At 28.7% G+C, this 23,445-nt stretch overlaps 2 protein-coding genes across 6 annotated transcripts in view; one reads left to right on the top strand and one right to left on the bottom strand.

Moving 5' to 3' along the window:
• The window catches only part of LOC142328588 (protein zyg-11 homolog B-like), a 47,004-nt gene extending 33,244 nt beyond the window's left edge, over positions 1-13,760 (bottom strand). The window contains exons 1-4 of one of the 2 annotated variants that reach the window (XM_075372361.1): positions 13,266-13,760; positions 10,483-10,677; positions 7,303-7,513; positions 1,953-2,127 (exon numbers count right to left, since the gene is read on the bottom strand). In XM_075372361.1, the coding sequence (XP_075228476.1) occupies positions 1,953-2,127; positions 7,303-7,513; positions 10,483-10,677; positions 13,266-13,549 (865 nt within the window). In that variant the 5' untranslated portion in view covers positions 13,550-13,760. The remainder of the gene's footprint in view (positions 1-1,952; positions 2,128-7,302; positions 7,514-10,482; positions 10,678-13,265) is intronic. The other variant, XM_075372362.1, reaches the window with a different exon arrangement.
• Positions 13,761-14,248: 488 nt separating this feature from the next.
• Positions 14,249-23,445, top strand: part of Sara (Smad anchor for receptor activation) — an 88,749-nt gene continuing 79,552 nt past the window's right edge. For 3 of the 4 annotated variants that reach the window (XM_075373278.1, XM_075373277.1, XM_075373276.1), the window contains exons 1-2: positions 14,249-14,386; positions 14,513-14,574. In XM_075373278.1, coding sequence (XP_075229393.1) covers positions 14,329-14,386; positions 14,513-14,574 — 120 coding nt within the window. In that variant the 5' untranslated portion in view covers positions 14,249-14,328. The remainder of the gene's footprint in view (positions 14,387-14,512; positions 14,575-23,445) is intronic. The other variant, XM_075373279.1, reaches the window with a different exon arrangement.

Raw genomic sequence — 23,445 nt, 5'->3', positions numbered from 1 at the left:
TGGCCCAAATAAGAGCAACAATTGTATATTTAAGCTGCAATTTTGGAATGAAAGGTGCTCTTGAAAAAAAAATTGCAAAGTCGATAATCTTTTTGTGGCAAGAAGGTGAAATGCCCGGCAGTAGAAACCAATCTAGTAGAATATGTCAAGAATATACAGGCAGATGGATTTTCTGTGTCCGTGGAAATGTTACAGTTTGAAGCGTGTCAATTATCAGATAACATGGGAATTCCTCAAAGTTTATGATGTATTATTTATTAATAAGTTTTTTGAAGTAACCTGTAGGCTTAATATCTTGAACATAAGTTGCATCCTATTTTTCCTTATAACTATGTAAATATCATAAATATTTTGAGATTGTATTACTTCTCTACTTCTTAAAAAAAATAAAAAATAAGACGTGCCTAAAGCTAATCAAACAGTGGATTAAAAAAAAAAAAATGTAACATGATCTACTAGCTTTTGAATCAATCAACATCTGTTCGTAGATTGAAAAAAGTAAATTCATATATTTTTTTAGAAATTGTGTAACATCTGCCTCCTCAGCAACTTCATACTTGACTCAAATGAATGTTTTTCATAATTAATATGATTTTCAATTCAATTGCTTTGCTATAATCAATTACTGTCGCTATGTATAGGCTGATAACTGATTAGGGTCATAAACCATTTTTCAACTACATGTAGTACAGCCAAAAAACATAAAGGTGACTATGGTAAAACTTTTGCTTTAATGAAAAAATTTACAGAATAACTCCAAGTAAGAAAACAGAATGAATGATTGACAGATATAAAACCCATTCAAAATTCTGCATAAATATCTCAAACAAATATTTTTGTAACTTATTGTCCCAATTTTTTTTCAGAGTAGAACTAAACAGTTCTTAAAGAATTCAGACTAAGTAGGAAATATAAAATATTTTTCAGGATAGAGAAAGTGTCCACATTAAAATTTGATAAAGTACTAGGAAAAAATTAACAGGCTTAAATTTAATTTATTTAAATAAACTCAGTTTCAATAAATTCTATTAAAGATTAATAAGTGAGAAAATCTAAAAAGTCTACTTTCACCAGAGAGCCAAAAACTCCCATTATAAATTTCAAGATAAGTTTGTGATATTTTTTGTTCATGGTAACTGACAGAGAAACAATGTTATAAACACAAAACAAACAAATTGTTACAAACAATTAATAGAACACTAGTAATTTTTAATGACATACAAACCTGAACTTATTTTGACAATTTTCTTTTAACTTATGTCATATCATTCTCAGTTATTTTTACTCACACTTTTAGTGATTTTTAAAGTTATAAATTGAAAAATAACGGGTTGTAAAGACAGTCTCTTTTACAACCCCCTAACTTTTAATTAATTTATTCATTATTAATATATTTATGGAAACAAAAGAATAAATTAACCATGACAGAAGGTAGAATGCATCAATCAAAAATAAAAAACTAACAAAAAAAATTTGAAAATAAAACAGGTGTATATATAAGTGCAAGAACACCCAAACAATGTAATGAAGACAGAGGGAAAAGAAAATTTATAGTGATGAAAAACTGAAGAGAGGAAGAGTTGAGCGGAAATAAAGGTTTAAAATTTAGATAAAAAACAAACATGCTAGAAAAACAAGGTTACCATCCCAATCCAAGACTAAGAAATACACTGATTTTAATAAATTGAAAAATACATTGATTTTATAAAAAAAGATCTCTACATCCCAAACCTGTACTATTGACTAGTGACACAAACATCTTTATAAAGAACATGGCTATCTACTAACTGTAACAATCTTATAAGATCATTCACAGTTTACATCTTTATGGATATAAAACAACCTATCATGACTTAAATATAAAAAAAGGCAATGACTTAGGTGACTTCAAACTTAATTACAAGTTTTAATAAAAAAAGACTTCCAGTTGTATAAAAAAAAAAAAAACTTACCAGACAAGTCCAAAGCAGTAATATAGGGCAAAACATTTGGATTATTGAGTAGATCACTAATCCTTGATTCAGCCAGTGATATGAACATATCAAAAGGATGCATTTCTTTTCCCTCTGACATATCCAGGCAACGTAAATTACTCAGTTCAGCTAGAACATCTTCCCTACATATTAACTGGAAAAAAAAAAAAAAAAAAATCTAAAATTAAATATTTACTTTACGACAACAAAATTGTAAAAAAATTAATGAAACAATTTATTAGCAAAACATGTGAGTGAATGTAATAGTATAAACATAGTATCATGTGTTTCAAAATGAATATCAGAGTTTTAAAATTATGTAATATTTATTAAGTTTTACTTACATTGAAAAATTATACCAGAAATGAAACAGCAAGTCATAGTTTTACCTATAAATTTTCAATGTGAGCACCATTTGTCACACAGCACACATTCAGCCAACAGAAGAGTATATTCCATACTTTAATCAGCCAAGTCTGGAGTAATTGATGCAACAGCTGCTTCAATTCTGTGTCTCAAGTAGAGTACATCAGCTGGTAATGATGGTACATATGCTTGATCCTTTACAAACCCCCAAAGAAAAAATCGCACATGGTCAGATCAAGGGAACGTACAAGCTATGGCAAAGGAGCCTTTCATTTGGTCCCCGATGATCAATCCAGCAGTCAGGGAGAATTTCATTCAACCGATCATGTAAACGTTATGTCAGTGACGCGGCGCACCATCTTGATGTCAAATAAAGTTCTGTGGTTCATATCGCAGTTGAGGAAAAAGCCATAGTTTTAGCATATCAAGATAGTTCATTCCAGATATACCTGCTTCTTGCTTCTGCAAAAAAGAACACCACATACATAAACTTGCCATCAGGATAAGGCACAAAAACCATTCAGTTTTGGGAGTTTCGTTCACACTGCTATATTTTGTAAGAATTTTCTGATACATAGATATGCACATTATGAATGTATACTTTTCTATTAACATGAAATGTTTATCCATCACTGAATACGACACGATAAAAAAGTCTTCATTGTCATGTGCATCATTTCACTTGCGAAGCTAGCATGCAAACCATTAATCTGTAGGATTTATAGCTTGTGCACAGCTAAAACTGTTTGAGTTGCTCTTTCATTTCATGTATAATTAATGTACATGAAACTTGAGAAATATTATACAGCTTTAAAATTGTGATAATGCATTTTGGTAAAACTTATCTATCATTCAAACATTTCCAATAAATTTTGAAAAAAAAAAGAAATGGAAATCCAAAATTATTTAATGTAGCAGTATATCAATATATAAAAAAATATATATACAGATATTATTAATACAGAAAATAAATTGGAAATACTTGAGATGTTTAATAAAAAAAAAAAAAATCAAATAGAACTACAAAAATATACTATATTTACAAATTTAAGTTCAAATATACACATGTGGAACTTCGAAGGGTAAAAATATTAAAATAAAATTCAAAATATTTTTGTTATTTAAACTGAATTTACAACTCCAGTCCATGATCAAATATAAAAGTGATCATATACATTAATATAATATGCAAACATAAACTTTCTGTAATAATGCCATGATTTACAATTAAAATATAATTAAAAATCAAAATGAAAATAATATAATGATGGATTGAAAGATTTCTCAACTAGTGATTCTGTTCAATTAATTATATTTAATATTTACATGTTTAATCAATAATATGTACAGTTAGTACATAAATATGTTAATGTTTATTAAAATGTGTAAAATAAAAATATTGACTAATTACAAAATCTGTACACTAAAATGTAAAAATAAGTAAAAATTTATAGTTGTCACCAGAGAATGACGTGAAACACCTTGAATATTAGTGCACTGAAAAAAAAAAACTCATTAAACTGGTTGCATGAACAATTAGCTGTGGGAAAAAGACCAAACCTTAACATGTAGAATGCAGTATGAGCCATTTTTGCATCATACTTGGATTTTTTGGTCACTAGTGGTCCACATATTTCTCATTTTCAATTCTTTTTACAGTTTACAATGCTTTTTAGAGTTTGACATGAAAGCCACAGCCTCAGAGAATAACAAAATAGCTTTGGCCTTTTCACATCAGTTTATTAAAACTTTTTTCTATTTTTACCTTCTTCACTTATAGACTGATAATTTTTTTTCTGTTTAAATTTCTGCTTCTGTTTTTAATTTTTTTTCATCTATTACATTACTACTATTATTATTATATTTTATACATTTAAAAAAAATAATATCAACAAGGCAATGGCTATAAATTAAAAACTGTGTATGTATGTATGTAAAAGAACCTCAGGGGGTTCTAAAAACTGGTTCTTAAAAGAGCCATTTAGGATTGCCTTCGGCCAGAGTTGAGTGTTTGGCCAAGGTATCTGGCTGTAATGATGTAACCAAGTTGTGCAGGATTAGTCAGTGTTATCTCTCTGAATGGTGACTGGTGGTTCTGCCAAAGGGAGAGGTGCAGATCAGGATGAGTAGTGGTGTTCCACAGGGTTAGTGTTGAAGCCAACACTGTGAAATATTGCACACAATGAAATCCTGTCCGACATGGTTCCCATATGGGCAGCCTGACCAGGTTTGCTGACAACTTGGCACTTGGTGATGACCCAAGTCAGAATGAGCAGTGATAGAAACTGGGAAAGAAGCGATAAATATTATTATCTCACTTGCAGGAGATTGGGCTTCAGCTTTCGCCTGAGAAGACCCAAGTGGTTTTAGTCTAAGTTAGATGTAACCTGATCCTGATTTTATTTAGGGTCAGAACCACTGTAGTCCACCCTACCCCTACAGTGAAGTACCTTGGAGTGTGGACAGCCACTTTCAGAGACATGTCAGAGGACAAAAAATGACAGCCACCATCAGTCATATAGTGACTAAGTTGGGACTCCTTGCACATAAAGTCTTGCATTAGGTAGTGCTCTTGAAAGTGTTGTATGGAGCACCAATATGACCTGTTGCATTGGAAAGGAGAACAGCCTATGAAATCCTCAGTCAGATACTCAGGGCTATCTCCCTTTGGGTATATTACAGGTACATGATCATCTTCAGCAATGCTGCCAGGGTAGTAGACGGACCTGGACCCCTGAAAAAACACCTCATTCGGAAGAGGGAGGAGTTATTCAGGGGGAAGCAGGTAAGGTGGATGTGAAGACATCACTTGTCCACAGATGGCAGATGGATCTACAGTCTGATCCCAGACCTCCAGAGATGGCTGGACTATAAACATGAGAACTGGGTATGAGTAGATCCCTACCAGGCAGAGATGTTTTAAGGCATACTTGTGTGCGTGGACACTGAAACCCTCTGTGGAATGTGAATATTGTGGAGAAAAGAATACTGCACACACAATATTGTGTGCAATCAGGAACTGATCATACAGTGCTTGTATGTGATCAGTTACTGCAGTGCAGGGAAGCAATCTGGAGAGAATTCGGCATGTTTATCCCCGCTCTATAACATCAGGAGTATGCTGCAAATTGAATGGGCGCAGCACAATGTTGTTCAAAATCAATTGTATGAAGATGGCAGAAGTGTAGGGGAAAATAATTCCCTTTGATTATTCCTTGGGCATGTGTTCATATTAAAGCAGGTCTGACCCCAAGGTACAGTAAAAAATAAAAAAAAAATATTCAAACCAATTTGGAAGGTATCCTTTTTAGCTCTCATAAGAGAATGTATGGATGTATTGAATGATGAGAGTTTTTTATTTCCACAAAGGAACTTTTTTATACACTATTTACTTATATCCAGCAAGAAGAATTCATCATTAAATTTTTAATTATATTCAAACCTTGTTTAAACCTTTCGGAAGGTACCTTTATTCACTTGAATGCTACAAATAAAATTCATCAGTTTAACATAAGTATATGGAGACTTCTATGAACTACATTTAATCAACCTCCAATCACATGGTGGAAGTGTATCGATAAAGGTTTTGATGTATTTCACTATTCAAATTGACTTAGAAGACAACTCTTACTTTTAAGTGAGTATATGAATGAGTTGAGTGTTAAGAAGTCAAGTTCACAATAATTTTAAAAATAAAGTGCTTTTTATAAACCACTCCTTTCAATTTCTGGGCATGAGGTATGGATCACATACATCACATGAGGTACGGTAAGTTTTGATTGCAGTTGCTTAAACCAAATTGAAAGCTGCATATTTTTTGTTTTCTTTTACAGAAATTGCTAGTGAAATGTAATTGTTTTTAATGCAAAAAATCAATTTTTTTTTATTTTGACACACATGATTTTATAAGCCAATTTTGTTTTGATTTTTGGACACAAAATATGAATTGTATCGATTAAGTATAGGCTGAATACTTTTCATTTGCTCTATATTTCACTTTTCTTATTTTTTCTATGTATAGTAAATATGTAGTACATAGAATTTAATTTATTTCAAGAATTCAATTTTTACCATTTTACCAATTATAAAAATACTAATGTAGCCAAAAAATATTGTAGAGAATAAATAGTACACCCATTATTTGTAGCAATAATTAATGGTTTAATTGATGTACATGTAAGTAATCCAAGAAAAATAAAAGAGCCAAAATTTAACTGCTACACTCATGTAATGATGAGCCAGAAAATTACAAACTTGTACGTTTCTTTATATCTCTTTCAAAAATATTTTTAATATTACTTAATAGGTTAGAATCAAATCTAAATGAAAATAATATATTAATAACAGAATAAATGAGTTTATAAATGAAAAATCTACTAAAGTGCATTAGTAACTTATAAAGCAAAGATGCAATAGATTTAGGAGAAAAGGATAAATCAATCTTTTGAAATTTAAATAAAGGTGGTTCTGAATTGTTAATCTTTAATCCTACAAAAACTGGAGGAAATAGATAATACTACATTAAATAATTAGCTTATAACAAAACTATTATCCTGTGTATCTAAAAAATCAATTTAGGTATATTTCAATCTCACTTTTTAATTACAATTATTTTAACTTCTGCATAAAATCAATGTAACAATTAACATACTAGTTCATATAATTTTCAAACAATAAAAAGTTATAAAGATGAATAATAAAGTAACACTGACTGACCTGTCACTTGTCAATATTCAATGACTACTGGCAATTTTTAATACAGTATCTACATTTTCATATTGATTTTTGTAACTACAAAGAGATGTTAAATTAAAATGTAATAATCATTAGTTTAATTAACATTAATAAAAATAACAATTTAGAAACAATAAAAATATCATAAGAACAGAATCTTCGCATATAAAGTAGTAAGTTAAATAAAACTTAATATTAAATACAACATAAATAATTAAATTTAGCCCACCTTAAGATCATAAATATCAAGCCTCTTGAGACGATGTTTACATTTTTTTAGTGGTGAAATGTCATCAACCCTAGTGCTGGATATATTTAGGGATTCCAGTTGCGGCAGATCTTCAACAACAATCTCAAGGCCATGTTTATTAAACTCTGTTCCACTTACATCCAATGATAATAATGCCTGAAGTTTTGATAATGCAACTACCACACAGTACCTGGGAGGAACCCATAACAATTATGTTACTTAAGTATCATCTGCTACACTCTGATTAACATACAAATTGATTAATAATAAGCATCAAACTCATTTTTTAACATAGAGTTCACTGTTCACATCATTTTTTAAATTAATATCAATAATGAATTGAAACTTGTCACCAAGCTTTATTTAATGAATTCCTTTACTTCACTTAAAAGTTATACTTTAATGAAAGTTTCAGGAGACAAGTCACTCTCGATGATGACATAGCAATTCTCAAGTTTAGTATAGAAGCCTTTTTTAAGCTTCCAAGGGAAAATCAGGCGTAGAATGATTTACAGTTGACAGGGACTAGCTATAGAAGGTGATATCCATAAATGATAGAAATTGTATTATAACGGTGAAGAGGTAAGGTCATAGTTCACGGCTCTGCTGCTGGAACAGTCTAGGTCTAGAACTCTTCCAAGTTAATTTGTGAGGCGACACCATCCTTATAAGTACTACATAAATACAGTAAATTTTTAATAGTTATTTTCCAATTCTGGAGAAAACATGATCGCTAAAAATTATCAGCAATACAACCATCAAATTTTGTTTCCTTTCAGTAAAAAATGTGGTGGAAATACTTGAAATGATCCAGAAAGCCTACAAAGAATCTGTTGAGTAAAGATGTATTTACAAGTGGTTTTCATGCTTCAAAAAAGATCAACAAAAATGTTGATTGACTATCATCAGCAATCTGAACATGCTACAAATGTTTGAACAGAAGAAAATTTTTGACAAATATCATTGACTAACCAATATTTTACCTGAAAGTTATCAAATGATTGCAAGTTTATGTAAGTAAAAAAAAAAACAGAATTTTGGCCAACAGGTGACTGGTTTTTCCACCACAACACCCCTCCCATGTCACACTTGAAAAAAGTGTCCATCCTTGAGTTTGGGGGTAGCTTCTCAAGGGCTGTGACAACTTTAGGCAGGCATTCCTCACTATCCACTTCCCTGTAACTGTCTTTAAGTTTCCAACACAACTCGCTCTATAAACTTCTTTCACAATAAAAAATACAGTCACCATTACCATTCAATTCTTCACTGATGGCTGTTTCAAACAGCCATGGGAGTCTCTTCATCTTTAAATACCCACTTTCTTCTGAGACTTGATTAGGATGTCATAATAGCACGATCAAGTTTCACCACCTGTCACACTGTTCACACAGGAAATTTCCCATTTTTAAACTTTTTCAACTCCACCATGAAATGTAATGTACCATTTGTTGGTCATGTTATGTGGCACTCAAAGGGTACAAAGCTTTCTAATTTGAAGGTGATCTCATAGAACAGCATGAACTATTGGTACGTTAATGCCAAGGACACTTTTATTTGGTGGCAGATCACATACATGTCTGTCTCAAGCACTTTCTGAACTGCAGCTATATTCTCTTAGTCATATATGAAGAGGGTCAACCTGACCTTGGAGTGTTCTCAAGACCAAAATTTCTTCTTTCAAACTATCAGCACCACCTAAATATTGTAGTATTATGAGGGTAATTTTCTCCAAATACAGGAGTGATTTCTTCAACCCACCAGGTTGGTCTAGTGGTGAACGCGTCTTCCCAAATCAGCTGATTTGAAAGTCAAGAGTTCCAGCGTTCAATTCCTATTAAAGACAGTTACTTTTATACAGATTTGAATACTAGATTGTGGATACCGGTGTTCTTTGGTGGTTGGGTTTCAATTAACCACAAATCTCAGGAATGGTCGAACTGAGACTGTTCAAGACTACACTTCATTTACACTCATACATATCACCCTCCTCTGAAGTAACACCTGAATGGTAATTCCCAGAGGCTAAACAGAAAAAAGGGGTCATTTCCTCTAATGATCAACACTTAACCGATGTGCAAAATTGCCAGGTACTCAGTTTCTGACCATGACATCATCATTAACCTCTTTTCACTAAAACACTTAACAACTAAAAATCAAACGACACTGAGATAGTGATTAGAGTAGTTGCATGCTGGTTGGGACCAGTCTAAACACAAGCTAATTTGTAATCATCTGTGATGATCTGTTCAGTCTTATTGCAAAACCTTTCTACTGCCCTTTGTAATTTATGTAACTTTATCATGCATGATATCTAGTTCAAAGGATGTTTGTGTGGTATTCAAAGTGTAACGAACTCCTTCTTTTAACTTACATGATATAGTGTAAATTCATTCAGATGAATGCATCCTTGTGTTTATATTTATCAATATGAAATTTTTTGCCTAAAAGAATAACAATATTCACCTTTACCAAACCAGAAAACAAGACAATTTTGTTGTTAAATAACAACACAATACTTTGGCTTATCAAAAAGGGCCTTATTAGAGCACTGCCAATTTTAATAATATTTTTAATTAAGAAATTTTCTTTTCTGTAAACAATAAACTTCTAATGAATTTTTAAATAACAAGAATTTAAAAAAAACACATTTATCTGCATCCTGTTCAATGTGTACATGAATATGTACTCAAAATAATTTTCAATAAAATTGGAAGCAGCTTCTAAATTGTGAATTATCTTGTGGTAATTTTTTTTAATATATTTAAACATTAACATACTTAAATAATTAATATGGACTTTAAGCACATCTATTTTATAAATTACAATTTGTTTTTACATTTATAATTTATTTTATATTGATGTTATTTATATATTTTTATGTTTTGATCAGAATCGATTTATTTAGATATTGCTAAAATATACCAAGGTTTCCTTATAAGAAAACTGAGAGCTGACCTTGTGAAATGATAAATAATCCTTCAAATAAAATAACACTGCTATTTTACTTCTTCAAAATCTCATGACTTGTTCCGAAATAATTTCTTAAAATAATATGCAATTTTCAATACAAAATTCTATAACATCCAGCACAATTATAGGCCGGTTCATACAAAATATTGGTTATAGATATGTTAAACATGTTGACCATAATATACTTACTTTGAACCATCAGTGAATGTACTTCGAGCTACATTTAATGATCGTAAATTGTGTAATGTCCATTCACCAAGGCAACCAATAAGATCATTGACTGTGACAGTCAAACAACAAGCTTCTAGTTCAGAGATTTTATGACCCTTCAACATTCTAAGTCCTTTAACTGTTAACTTTCTGGCATCTGGTAGGTATACTTTCCTAAAAATAAATAAAAAATAATAAGTAAATTATACAAATACACATAAATAATAAAAATCATAACAGTCTAAATTTCTAACTTCGATACCTCAACTGTAACCAAACAGATCTATCAGTCATACAGTACAATCCCTTCCTTAAGCTTATAAGCTTAGGTAAGGTTAGTTGGGTTGACCCAACTAACCATTGGACCACCTAATTCTTCTCATTCTACACATACAAATAAAAAGTTACATATAAAACAAAAGTAAAAATAATAATAAGATGTGTAAACAGGTTATCCGCCCAAATATTGGTTTGAATGTTACCAACAAACTAATAGATGTAAAACCATTCACAATAGAATATTAGTAATAAAATTTTGTTTAACAATTAAACAAATCTGATTTACCAAGGATATATAAACTTGACTGTCAGACGGTAAATAAATAACAATAAATAATTAAATAACACAAAAGCTCTTCACCCTATTAATAAATCTATCTCACTGAAACAAATGATATTTACAAATATCAAAAATATGAAGCTTTTACATATAAAATATATACTAGGAGCATTTGGAAAATTCTTAGCACAATGAAACAGAAGATTTTTCAGAATTTTTTTTATTTTTAATGTAGTCACCTTGCAAGTTGATACCATAGACTTTCCAACTCCAACAATACCTCAGTATGTAATTTGTCAAACTTCACAAAATAAACAGTTGTCTCAGCTTTGACCTCACAATTTGAAGTCAATTTGTCCAGCAGGCCACTGATTTAGTTTTGGGAAGAGGAAGTAACTGCTGGGAGCCTAATCTGATCAATATGACCCATATGTAAGCTCTTCAAAGTGTAGGCAATGGAGTTTTGCAGCAACATCCTGATATGTGTTGCAGGTTTATTAACATGGTAAAAAAACACATTCATTTTGGCCAGTTGCAGACATTTAGCCAGTTGTATTAGTACCCTTCAATTGGTCCAGTCATTAAATGTAATAATTCCTGCTAATAATCCTGCCTTTTTCCAGGTAGTCTATAACCATGACACCAAAAGAAACCTAATAACTGAACCAATGACTTCACCTGCATATGGAACCATTTTTACTTTCTTTGGTATACTTTCATCTGCTCCGACCCACTGTACGGACTGCTGTTTGGCCTCAATCTGGTAAAGGTGAATCAATGTTTTTTCTGTTATGACAACAAGCTTGCAAACCTTCAGTCAGCGATTACTCATTAAAGTAATGTGCATTTTTGTGATGATTTCATTGGTGGTAGCAGTTTTTGAGTGACCTGAGTGATCATCGTTTTGAATGGATGTATGATTATGTTTAATTTCAGCAGTTCACTTTCTTAACTGTTGTAAATGGAAGAGAAAAATCCTTTAAAGTGAAACTCTTTTTGAATTCATCAAGGCTAAACCTCATAAAACAAAGCTTGAACTGCAGTTTCTTCCATTTTTTAGAAAATGTCAAAACTTGTTTGTTCAAATGTTATAAAAAAGCAAGTACATGCATGCATCTCAAACTTCGCAGCATGTCATATAAAGATTTTACTTGGCAAATATCATAGTCATTGTTCATATCTGCACAATCTCTATGTCAGACTATGAACTTTCCAGATGACTCTAGTAAATGCAAACAAGATAACTGAACAGTTATTGAATATCTGTCTTTCTTTACCATTACCAGAAAGAGCTGGAGCTTTCCTATTTGTTAATCAAAGAATAGCAACCTACTTTTCTGATGTCATTTATAAAATGTCTAATTATGTCATGATCTGAATAAAGTATTTATTTACAATAATTCCTTAAGGATTTAATTAATTCAAACCACACAGAAGGAGAACTATCATAGATGCAAATGCAGAAATATACATACGTAGCACATTCAGCAGAAACTATACATAAATATAATTGTTAAAAATTAAACAATTTTTAAATTTTATGAAAATTTATCTTCTACAGAAGCTGCACAATTATTTTATAAAAGTTCTCTGGAGGAAAAATAATCATATTACTCGAAAACATATTTTCACTTTTTAATATTTTAAATTGCTAAGGCATTAATCATGCTGTTTAAGGAATAGAATAATCCATAACAATCAGTTTAATTAACTAAGCATACCTTTAAGAACAATTCACAAAAGGAAAAAGTAATTAAAACAGCTTTAGTACAATAATAAAGCATAAATTTTAAAAGCCTGAAACAAACTTTAACCGATGCTCAATGTAATTAATGCAGATTTTTTTTTCTCTGGTTAAATCTAAATACATTAATTCATGCTTATCAAAGGATAGGAAATTATAACATGTTGTTACATGACACAGTTGTAAAACAAATACTAAAACATTTAAAACTTTAACTAAATGTTTGAGAATAGTATAAGTTTAAGAAATAAATACAAACACACATCACGATATACTCAATGAAAATCGTAAACTAAATGAACGTAAAAGATATTAATTCAAACGGGGAAAAACGAACTTAAACCCAAACATTCACTAAGCTTATTTCTCTCTTACTAAAGGGATAGTTTGGAAATTCAAGCAATCAGGGTCATTGGTTCAAATACAATAATTAACAAAACATCAAAAAGCATCACAAACCTCAAACATGTTGTTTTCACATCAAATAAAGACATTTCAAAATCCGTTAATTTCCCTTTCAAACACAACGTTTTGAGAAGATGCTCAGATATTTCAGGATGAAAATACACATCTTTGCATTTAAACACAAGTTTCTCAACCGGTAATTTATCAGCTGGATAAATCTGTTTATTAGAAATTCCATCAAAATTATTATTTGTGACAGTCGTCTCACATAAACCAATCAAATGTTCACAAATAAAATCTACACACACGTCCTGAAGAGAGCTCGGAGAATCATACATTTTCTAAAAACTAATTATAATTAAAAATCACTATAAATTATCACAGAATGAAAGACCAAAATAAATTATTCTTAACGACTTAATGACAATTAACACGCGATTAATGCCGAAATACGCATCATTCACACAATCTACGCGACGTACTCTTTCTCCATTATTATTGCAATGGTATTACAAAATCATGTGTTACTATTAGTTACAAACATTTCAGGAGCAGCTGTTTCTAAATTTCGTACCAACTATCATTCATTACTGATAGCATTCTAATAAAATATTAATTGCAACACCCTTGCGTTTCAATAAAGACGTGATACGTTTCAGTAAGATTGGTTTAAAAACATGTTTACAAAAATACAATTTAATTATATTATATTTTTAATTTCATTTAATTATATATTTGAATATATCTATTATTACACTGTTATTAAATGCAATTACAACATATTAAAATATATTTTTTAAAGTTCTCTTATTATGAATTCCAAGAATTCTATGTTAGTAATTAGACATTCGAATCTAGAAATATTTTGTTATCTTCAGATGATAAATAATAATTAAAATATATTTATTGTTGTTATATTGCTATTAATTGCAATTATTGTAATTATATTAAACTTTTGCAATTGGTTATATTTTTTAAATTTCAGAGACGTTTAATTTTACTTCAGGAATGCAATAGTCATTTCATTTCAACAGAGTAGTAGACGGATCAGTGATCGAAAATGATATCAAAGCACCACTGAAGTAATAGAGAAGTGTGGTACGTCCCGAACTGAATTATGGAGAAGTTCGCTGTTGATTTTGAAAAATTATTGGATGATTTTGAATTTAGTGAAGGTAGGATCTGTAACGTAGTCGTGTCATTTCTTTACCTAAAAAACATGTAATATAGTTTTTACTACAACATGTGTGCATTAACTTACTACGCTGTCGATTAATGTGATTGTTTTGCGTTTTTTTTAGAATTGGGAGAACAAGTGTCCCTTGCTGACCTTAATCATCTAACTTTTTCCTGTGTTTATAGCGTAAGTCAGTTAGCATTGTATATTACCATTTATTTAGTATTAAGTTTTGGTATACATGAATTCCTTATATTTTATTTCTGTCTGTTTTTTTAGACCTGCAATGGCAAATTGCCTAGCTTATCCAATCAGTAAAAATATTTATTTCATCTGCATTTTATGTTCTAGTTTGTTAACATTCATCGCCGTTTATTCTTTTAGTTTTATATTCTTTAAATCTGATGTTAGTTTCAACCCGTTAACATATCTGTTGGGTTGTTGTTTACTGGCCTTTGTGGTTATTTTGGCATTGTTTTTTTTTGGCGAATTTAGAATAACAGTATGAACAATTTCCAAAACAAATTAGGTTCTGTAGCTACTTATAACATTCCCGTTCTTCCGATATTTAATTTATGCAAATGAAATGTTGAAAGTTACCATGAATATTGCATTTATGTAGTAGAAGATTTACAGTTATTTTCATGGGTCATCATTTGCTTGGCTTGTCCCCCTCAACAGTTAGTTGAAGTTTAAGAATCTTCTCTAATATTCAAAACAAAAGTATAGCAATACAAGGTAACTCTCTTATATTTTTTTATTACCAATATGTGACATATTCCAAATGGATTCCATGTGAGATATTCTTTAGCATTTTATTTGCTGTAGGAAAAATTTCTGAAAGATTAAAAACTATGATACTGGCATAGTATAGCTTGCATAAGTTTATAATAGCCATGGACCCATTAGACTTAAATATTTTTTTCATTACAAGTAACTATAGGCTATCATCTAATTAGAGTTATGTACATTAATAATGATAAGGAATATTAATTTTTTGAGCACAAATTGCAAACCCTGACCGGTCTTCTCTCCCCTTTTCTCTCTGTAACCCATTTGTTTATAAAAAATAATTGCATATGTCTGATTTGTCATGATGTATAAGTATCATAATTTATCTACTTCAGAAGGTTATATCCAAAAACTGCATGTAAAATAAGAGGGAGACTGAATAATTAAATGTAATTGTTTGTGTTTTACAGCTTTGTTTGTAATGAAATAAGTTTCCACAAAATTCTTTGCTTTAAAATTATGCAGTCAAATTTTTTTCATGAATATTTATCGAACAGCATTCTTAAATTAAATTTTCCAGTTTCAAATACTAATTTAAGTTATTAATCACACTTATATTTGTCTTAACATTTAGCAGTTTCTTTTGCTTATCATTAGCAGTTTTTCTGGAACTGCAGTTTTTTTGAAGAAGAATTTACAATGATCTGTAATATGTAATAATAGTTTGTCATTAGAAGATAGTTATCAGTATAATAATGTAAGTAACTATAACATTAGTCAAATTCAAGTAGTTAGCGTACATGAAGTTAATTACTTCTACCAGCTGGCCTCTGTGGTGAGAGTGGTAGCATCTCTGCCTTTTGTTTGGAGGTCCCAGGTTCGAATCCCATCAGGGATGGAATTTTCACACGCTACAAATTATTCATCTAATCCTCTGAAATCATCTGACCTAACAGTGAAATCATCCTTATTCATCTGACCTAACAGTGGTCCCGGAGATTAAACAAAAAAAAAAGAATTCTACTAATTACGGTATCCTTCCTTTTTTCTAGTAATTGATTCCTGCACATAAGCATCCTACTTGTAAGTTTTGAGATAAATAATTGAATAAGAACTGCAATTTCCAAGTAGAGTAAAATTTATGAACTTTTTTATATTTGTTTAGTATAGATGTTAGTATCTTTTATTGAAGAAAATTTGAAACCTAATAAAAAATATAAACATTTGTTAATATAAATATAAACTGTTGTTAAAGATTTATTTTTATTTATCTCCAATAATATTTAGTTTCCATTTTATATTTTATCAGAAATTAACTTTCCTAGAAAGTTAGCAAGCTAATATTATGTCAAAACTTCATTCTTAGTTAAAAATATTCAGATACTTAAGAACTTTTCCATTGAAAAGAGAAACTTTAACTTGGAAATTTTCCAAGAGAAAAATTTCTAGTAAAATTTATTTACTAGAAAAGTTAATAAATATTTATTCATTCCAAAATAAGTACTGTAATTGTTTTTTGATTTTTTGGAATTCACAAATATAAGTTAATATGTATATTAATTATGTAATGTATAGTCCTAATTTAACTTAAAAAAATAATTATTGTTTGAAAAATGTAACAATTCTTATACACATACTACATTAATATAATATAGCTCACCTATATTATGAAACTTAAATAATAAAAGTAATAAAGTTTATTAAAATACATTTTACCAGAGTTAGTCTATATTATTTAATGTAATGGTCTATATTACATAATATCTGCATGTGTGTGTGAGTGTCTAGAGCTTACCTATATATTGTAAAACTTAATAAAGATAATTTAAATTTACTAAAATACATTTTATGTATTTAGTTTTTATTAAAATAATATAATATTGACAATAAGTTAATATTAATTAACCTCTTTTAATGTTAAAAATGCAAACAACAGAACTGACACAGTAAGTATGAATGTTTGTAATTCCCTTGGAGAGAAAGCCCCTATAGCAGTTAACTCCTCAGTATCACATTTAAAATTAGTAACTGCTGCTTAATGGTAATGACATACAAATTTTTTGTACCAAATGAAAAAATGCCATGCTTGATGAGGACTCTAACCCAGAATCTCCCAGATGTTAAAATTTTGACATGATTAATTTTACCTTACAAACACCACAAGCACTTACTGAAAATCAGTCCAAAATGGGCCTTCTCCTTGTGTAATAAGCAACTTCTGCTATCAATCAATCTTACTGTAATCAATCAATCTGCTATCAATCAGTTGTACTGTAATCAATCAATCTATCAAAGCAGTAACATTTTTTTACACTTTATTATTTTTTTTCTGTATTTATATTTTTCACATCAGATAACAAAACAATCTTAATAATTTTCAAGGTAAGCAATAATGGCTACAAAAAAAAAGTTAACTTCCAAAAAAACTTCAAAAAGATGTTTTTCAGAGAATACATTTTTCCTGATGTACTCATTTAAATGATTCAGATGTGCTGATAGATATTCTTTTATCAGAATATATTCAGTTGATGACTAGAAGCTTTCAGTAGTTTGTGCATGATGCAATAATCAGAACAGTGGATGATCTTTTTTGAATTTTCTTCTCCCAAATGTTCTCTCATTGATTTTGACCATTATACCAGCATTGCCAATTTTTAACTACTTTAATAAAGGGTGTGTTAATATCTTTAAATACATTAATTCTCATTTAATCTCTCTATTTAGGTTTGTTTATTTATTATTACATAAATAGGATATTTCAAAACCCATTTACAAAAGATTTTTAGGGTGAATATACGCTATATTCACTCCAAAAATAATATATACATATATTTTCTGGATCTGTACCTTTTTGTTCCTTATCCAAAATATAATCTAGTATCTTTTTCTCTTTTTGAGAAAACATTAAGAATTATTGCTTTAAATTCCGTATTAATCAACCATTGATAATAAAATCTGAATTCCTTACAATTTCAACAAAAGACATTTAGGAAGAAGTATTTTTCTCTATTAGTAAACATTAAATATCAGTAAGACCACTAATCTAGTCCACATTTATTCACCAGTTTAGGAAGACCCTGCTAATCCTGTAATAATGGAAAATTTCAATCAAACTGTATTAAAATATTATCTTTCTTACCTTAACCACTCTCCAACCTGTTTACTCTCATGCAGATTTGGGGGTACTAGAAAAGTGGACTTTTCTAGTACCCCCAAATCTGCATGAGAGTAAACATAGCATTGTCCACTTAAATTGTAACTATACTTTTCTATAATTTAGAAAATTTTAATTAGAATAATGAATAAACTCTTAAGAATATCTGGACATTCAGAAAATATCTTAAGATTTTAATTATAAATATAAGTTTATAGATTTTGTTCTTTTGAAGAGTTCACAGATTGTTTCTTCATGAAAATCCCTGATTAGATTTTTTCAAAGCAAATAGAAGAATTTTTTGTTTTATTTTTTTTCAATGAAAACTTGGGTATTTCATCCAGAAGGTTCTAGGTCAACTCCTAGTCAGATTCAGCATTTTTCATACTGTACAAAATTCATCTCTCATAAAGTAACTATAATTGGGAGTTAAGCTTGTTGTTGCTTTTAGAATAACTAAGTAACTGAAATTTTTCTGTTACTTTGATCCGGCCTATTGTTGATATTTAACTATATTGTTATAATGTTGTGCAATGCCCTAATTAAGTAAAAAATTGAATGATTTTCAAGAATAATCATCATTAAAATTTTAGAAATTTGTATTTGTGAAAAAAAGGTGAACAAAATTTTTGTTCAACTGTTTTACTTTCATTCTGGTTAATATAAGATAGTATGAAAAGTTCTTTGTTTTGAAGAGTATTAATATATAAAAATAAAATGACCACCCCTAAGTTTTTCTATTTCTCAATATTTTGAGTTCTGATTTCTAAATGGAAATATAAATCAGGTGTTTCTAGAAATTCATTTGTAATATTATTTTCTTACTAATAACCTACTTAAATTTAAGTACTGATACTGTTAGACCCAAGATCTGCTTAGAATTATTTAAGATTTACTTAATGTATTTTAATGTTTTGTAACTCAGCATAACTGGTTATTAGATAAATTAACAACTAGTGGTATATTTTTTGTGCAAATGTAGATAGAAGTGTCCCCTAAAAGTAACCTTAGGACATCAAGTTAATTTATATCATATTTAAGTATATTTAGTAACGTACTTCTCTCATTAAACCCATAAATGTTTCTATTCCATAATTTCAATTTGTGCCACCAACTCTTTGCCTTTAAAAACTAAACAATGAGTCACAGCTTTTCTAGTGTACAGACTCATACCGTCATGATTGTTGAATCTACCTGCAATAGATCATACTTGGGAGTTAATTGGTCTAATTCCAGTGTTTAAACTGTAGGAACCAACTCAACATATGTAGTACATCAGCAGCAAAGGAACAGGAAAACTTATTTTCTACATTCTTTATTTTGTATTTAATATTAATTTAGGACAAATTATTGCAAAGTTTTATGAAGTTTATTTTTATTTAAAAACAGATTGTGGAATAAAAGCGTGTATTTAGATATGTGTATGTAAGGCAAATGTACAAGTCATTTCACTCACTGTTATGATGTATTTATTAAGTAGACTTCTTTTAAGTTTGTAATATTAAATATTGTTTTATAATTTTTGGAAGTATTTTTATGTAAATTAATTAATTTTTTTATGTCTTTATTCTATTTTTTTTTAACATGATTTATTGGGTATAATGTATGGCCCGGTTTCTGGTAAGTTAAACCTGTAGCTGAATAAAAATTGAGCTTTTAATCAGCCTATTGTGAAGCAGTATAAACTTAATTTTGTTATTTCATTTATGAGAAAACCCTTGCATTGGTTTTTATTCGTTTCTGTGTTGTGTAATTATAATTTAAAAATAAAAAATTTGTTTTAATTATAATTTTTTGTTTTTAAGTACATATATGTTCTAAACAATATATAAAAAAAAAATTGGTTGTATAATTTATTTTAAGAGTGAATTTTTCCACAAGATTTTTTTATTAATATAAAACTTAGATTCACCCACCATTTCTTTTTATTTAGTGTAACCTGAAAATGCAGATAATTGCTGAAGCATTATTATTTATTTTTATTAATATTTACTCTTTATTTATTAAAGTAATTTTAACTACGAACTAGTAAAGTTATGCAATTTTTTTGTAGAAGTAGCAGTGAGTACTTGCATGTTATTTAGATATTCTCTGACTAACAAGACAGTACTGTGAGTTTTTTTGCATTTAAATACAAGAAACTGATATGATCGTGTTTATTACATGTTATGAAATGCATATGTAAAATAATTGGTTTGTGAAATCTCATTAGATAATATTAATTTAAAATTGAAATAAATAACTTATCTTTTCTTTCATAAAATTATAGTTTTATATAGAAATTAGTGGACACTTTTTCTTCATGTAGTACAGGAAACATTTGTAGAAAACTAGTACTTAATAACCTCTACATTACACATAACATAATTGTATAATTATCATCTGTTTTTTGCTTTTCTATTGCTAGGTTTTTGGTAGTTACTGGTTAAGCCTTTTGGCAGCAGATTGTTATTTTTTATTTAAAATTTTGTCGTTTATATTATAAAATAATGATTTTACATTTCATGTTTCTGTGCAGTTAAAATTAATGGGATTTGAAACTAAAAATTCCTTTTCAAACTGTAGGATAATTCAGCATTCTATTGTGTTAATCAATTTGCATACAATCACAAATCTACTTATGTAATATAGCTATTTTAGTCTTAAAATTATATAAATTTCATTAAAACCTGTTTTTTATTTCAATAAGAAATTAAAATAAACTATAAATAATCTCGCAACTCTTTTGTATTAGTTCATAAAAAAATTTCATATTGCTAATTTTTTAATTGGAAAATATGTCAATATTTTTTTTATAATAGCAACACCAACTGCATCTGAGTAACAGAATAAGTTTTAATATATATATATATATATATTAAAAAGTGTATATATATATATATATATACACTTTTTTTTTACTATTGCTCTTAATAAATCCTTTTATTATTCAAATATCAAATATATATCTGATAATTATCAAATTTTTTTTATACGTAACAAGAAAAGAGCTATTCAGTCTTTTAAAGAAATATTTTAAGCATCTGTTTTTTATTATCAGTTTATAGCCATGAAAGTGAAATCGTTGAAAATGCCCTTATCTCCAGTTATGTTCTGCCAAAGTTGGCTAAGCCAAATTTTACTTGTCTGCTATTAACTCAGCCTATTAATAATTTGTCTTTGCAACTAGTTAAATTGGAAAATTATAAAGTTTCCTTCAATGTAAAAATAGTTGAATTTGTGAATGTTTAGAAATTTTATCTGATCATAAACATAACCTAAAATTGAAATTGCTGATTTCATTATGAGTGTAATTAGAAAGAGGATAAATTTTTTTACAATTTTTTTTTTTTAACCTGATCTATTGCCTAAGTATCAAATCTTATTAAAAAAATGTTAATGTTATTGATTACATTTAAGTCTGATTGTAAAAAAAAAAGAATTTGTGGTAAGAATTATACATATAAACAGAAGTTTTGTTTATATTTTGGAAGAAATTATATTATTTAAATGAAATAAATCTGTAAGGTTATTATGACTGACAAAGATAATCTTTAAAAATGAAAAAAAAATTTTGCCATCCCAAAAAGAGTTATGGGGCCTCTGTTTATTTTTCAATTCCAATAATTCATTTTTAGCTTTGCATTACATTGATTGTTTATAATGCTGTCATCAGTCGTGCTCCATTATTACAAATTTTTCTTCAAGCTTCTTGTACTTATTTTTGTTGTTTTGTTGTGAAGAAAACATCATGTCTACTTGCTTTCATACTCTGATTTTAAACAGTTTAAAAATTTGTTTACTTTTGCATTGTAATTATAGATCATTGTACTCAGTTCAGTATTTTTATTGTAATTTACTGTGCTTATTTCTGAGAACTGTTTTATTTGAAAAAATCCTACTTAATGAAAATTTGAGTTGAAAATGATTATGAAATGATTTTACTTTCACTCCTCATGGTACTGGCATTAATATATAATTATATTGCTGAATAAACAAACATCAAATTTAGTAAGTGAATTATGATATAACCACATCATTCTCTGTTTTCTGTTATTAAAAAAAGGAAAATAATTAAGAATTTAGATCATTATAAAATATGAACAAACAAGAAGTATAACCAGTTGGTTGCTGTACAGTATTTGCATTTTTATAAAGCGTCTAAAATTTATTTTGATCATGTTTTTTTGTCTGTTGTTTGGAGTGTCCACCATCTGGAATACTTTATTATTAGGTAATTATTTTAAGATACTGCAATTATTATTATCTTCTACAATTAGCCATTAACAAATTAAAATTGTCAGTGGGAGGTGTTCATTGATAGACACTTCATTGTTACATTGTATCCTTTCAGAGTTAAATGAATTCGAAAATGCATATAAATTGGTTCATTTTCAAGTAATTAAAGTTTTTAAATCATAGGTATATGCATTACTTTGTAATTAAGTAATACCTAAAATACAAAATTCCTTTAGGATTTTGTGAAAGGATTTATAAAAAAAATAGTTAATAGCAGAAATTTATTATTTTTCATAAAAAATGTAATTTATATTGAAAAGCAGAAAAAATATTTCTGTTGTTAATGATCCAAGTGTGTAGTTACCCTTTTTATCATTTTGTTCTGTTATCTTAATTTCCAGGTTTTTCCAGGAGCAATTTAACTTTGTGTTCTCAAATTCTCAAAATTATTTATTAATAAATTAAATGTTTTGACAAATAATAATTTACATTTTATTTTTTCTGGTCTAAAATGAGTTCTGCCGTACACAATCATTCATTATCTATTTAGGTAACTAATTTCCTCGAATAAATAATTAAAAAAATAGTTAAAAATTAATTAGTTTGTAACTGCTAATTATTTATTAATGAAATTTATGTTTACGTAACTACAGCATTGAAAATAAGTTCGTTATCATAATAGCGGAATGATAGCATCTCTGCTTTTCATCCAGGACCTACTGAGTTCAAGTTCCCAGCCAGGCTCGACATTTTTTATATGCTACAAAATTCATGTATTATAAAGTAGCTGTATTATTTAGGGTAATCCTGTTGTCATTTTGAGAATAAATAAATGAAATGTTTCTGTAATTGTGGTCCAGCCTATTATTGATTTTCAGGTCTAGTGTTGTAATGTCATGCAATATTTTTCTTCAATTAAAAAATTTAATGATTTTCAAGCATAATTCTCTTTA

The sequence above is a fragment of the Lycorma delicatula genome, chromosome 8 (assembly GCF_047948215.1).
Source record: "Lycorma delicatula isolate Av1 chromosome 8, ASM4794821v1, whole genome shotgun sequence".
Classification (NCBI taxonomy): domain Eukaryota; kingdom Metazoa; phylum Arthropoda; class Insecta; order Hemiptera; family Fulgoridae; genus Lycorma; species Lycorma delicatula.
The sequence above is the reverse complement of the archived record's forward strand: the minus strand, read 5'-3'. Positions and strand labels throughout refer to the sequence as shown.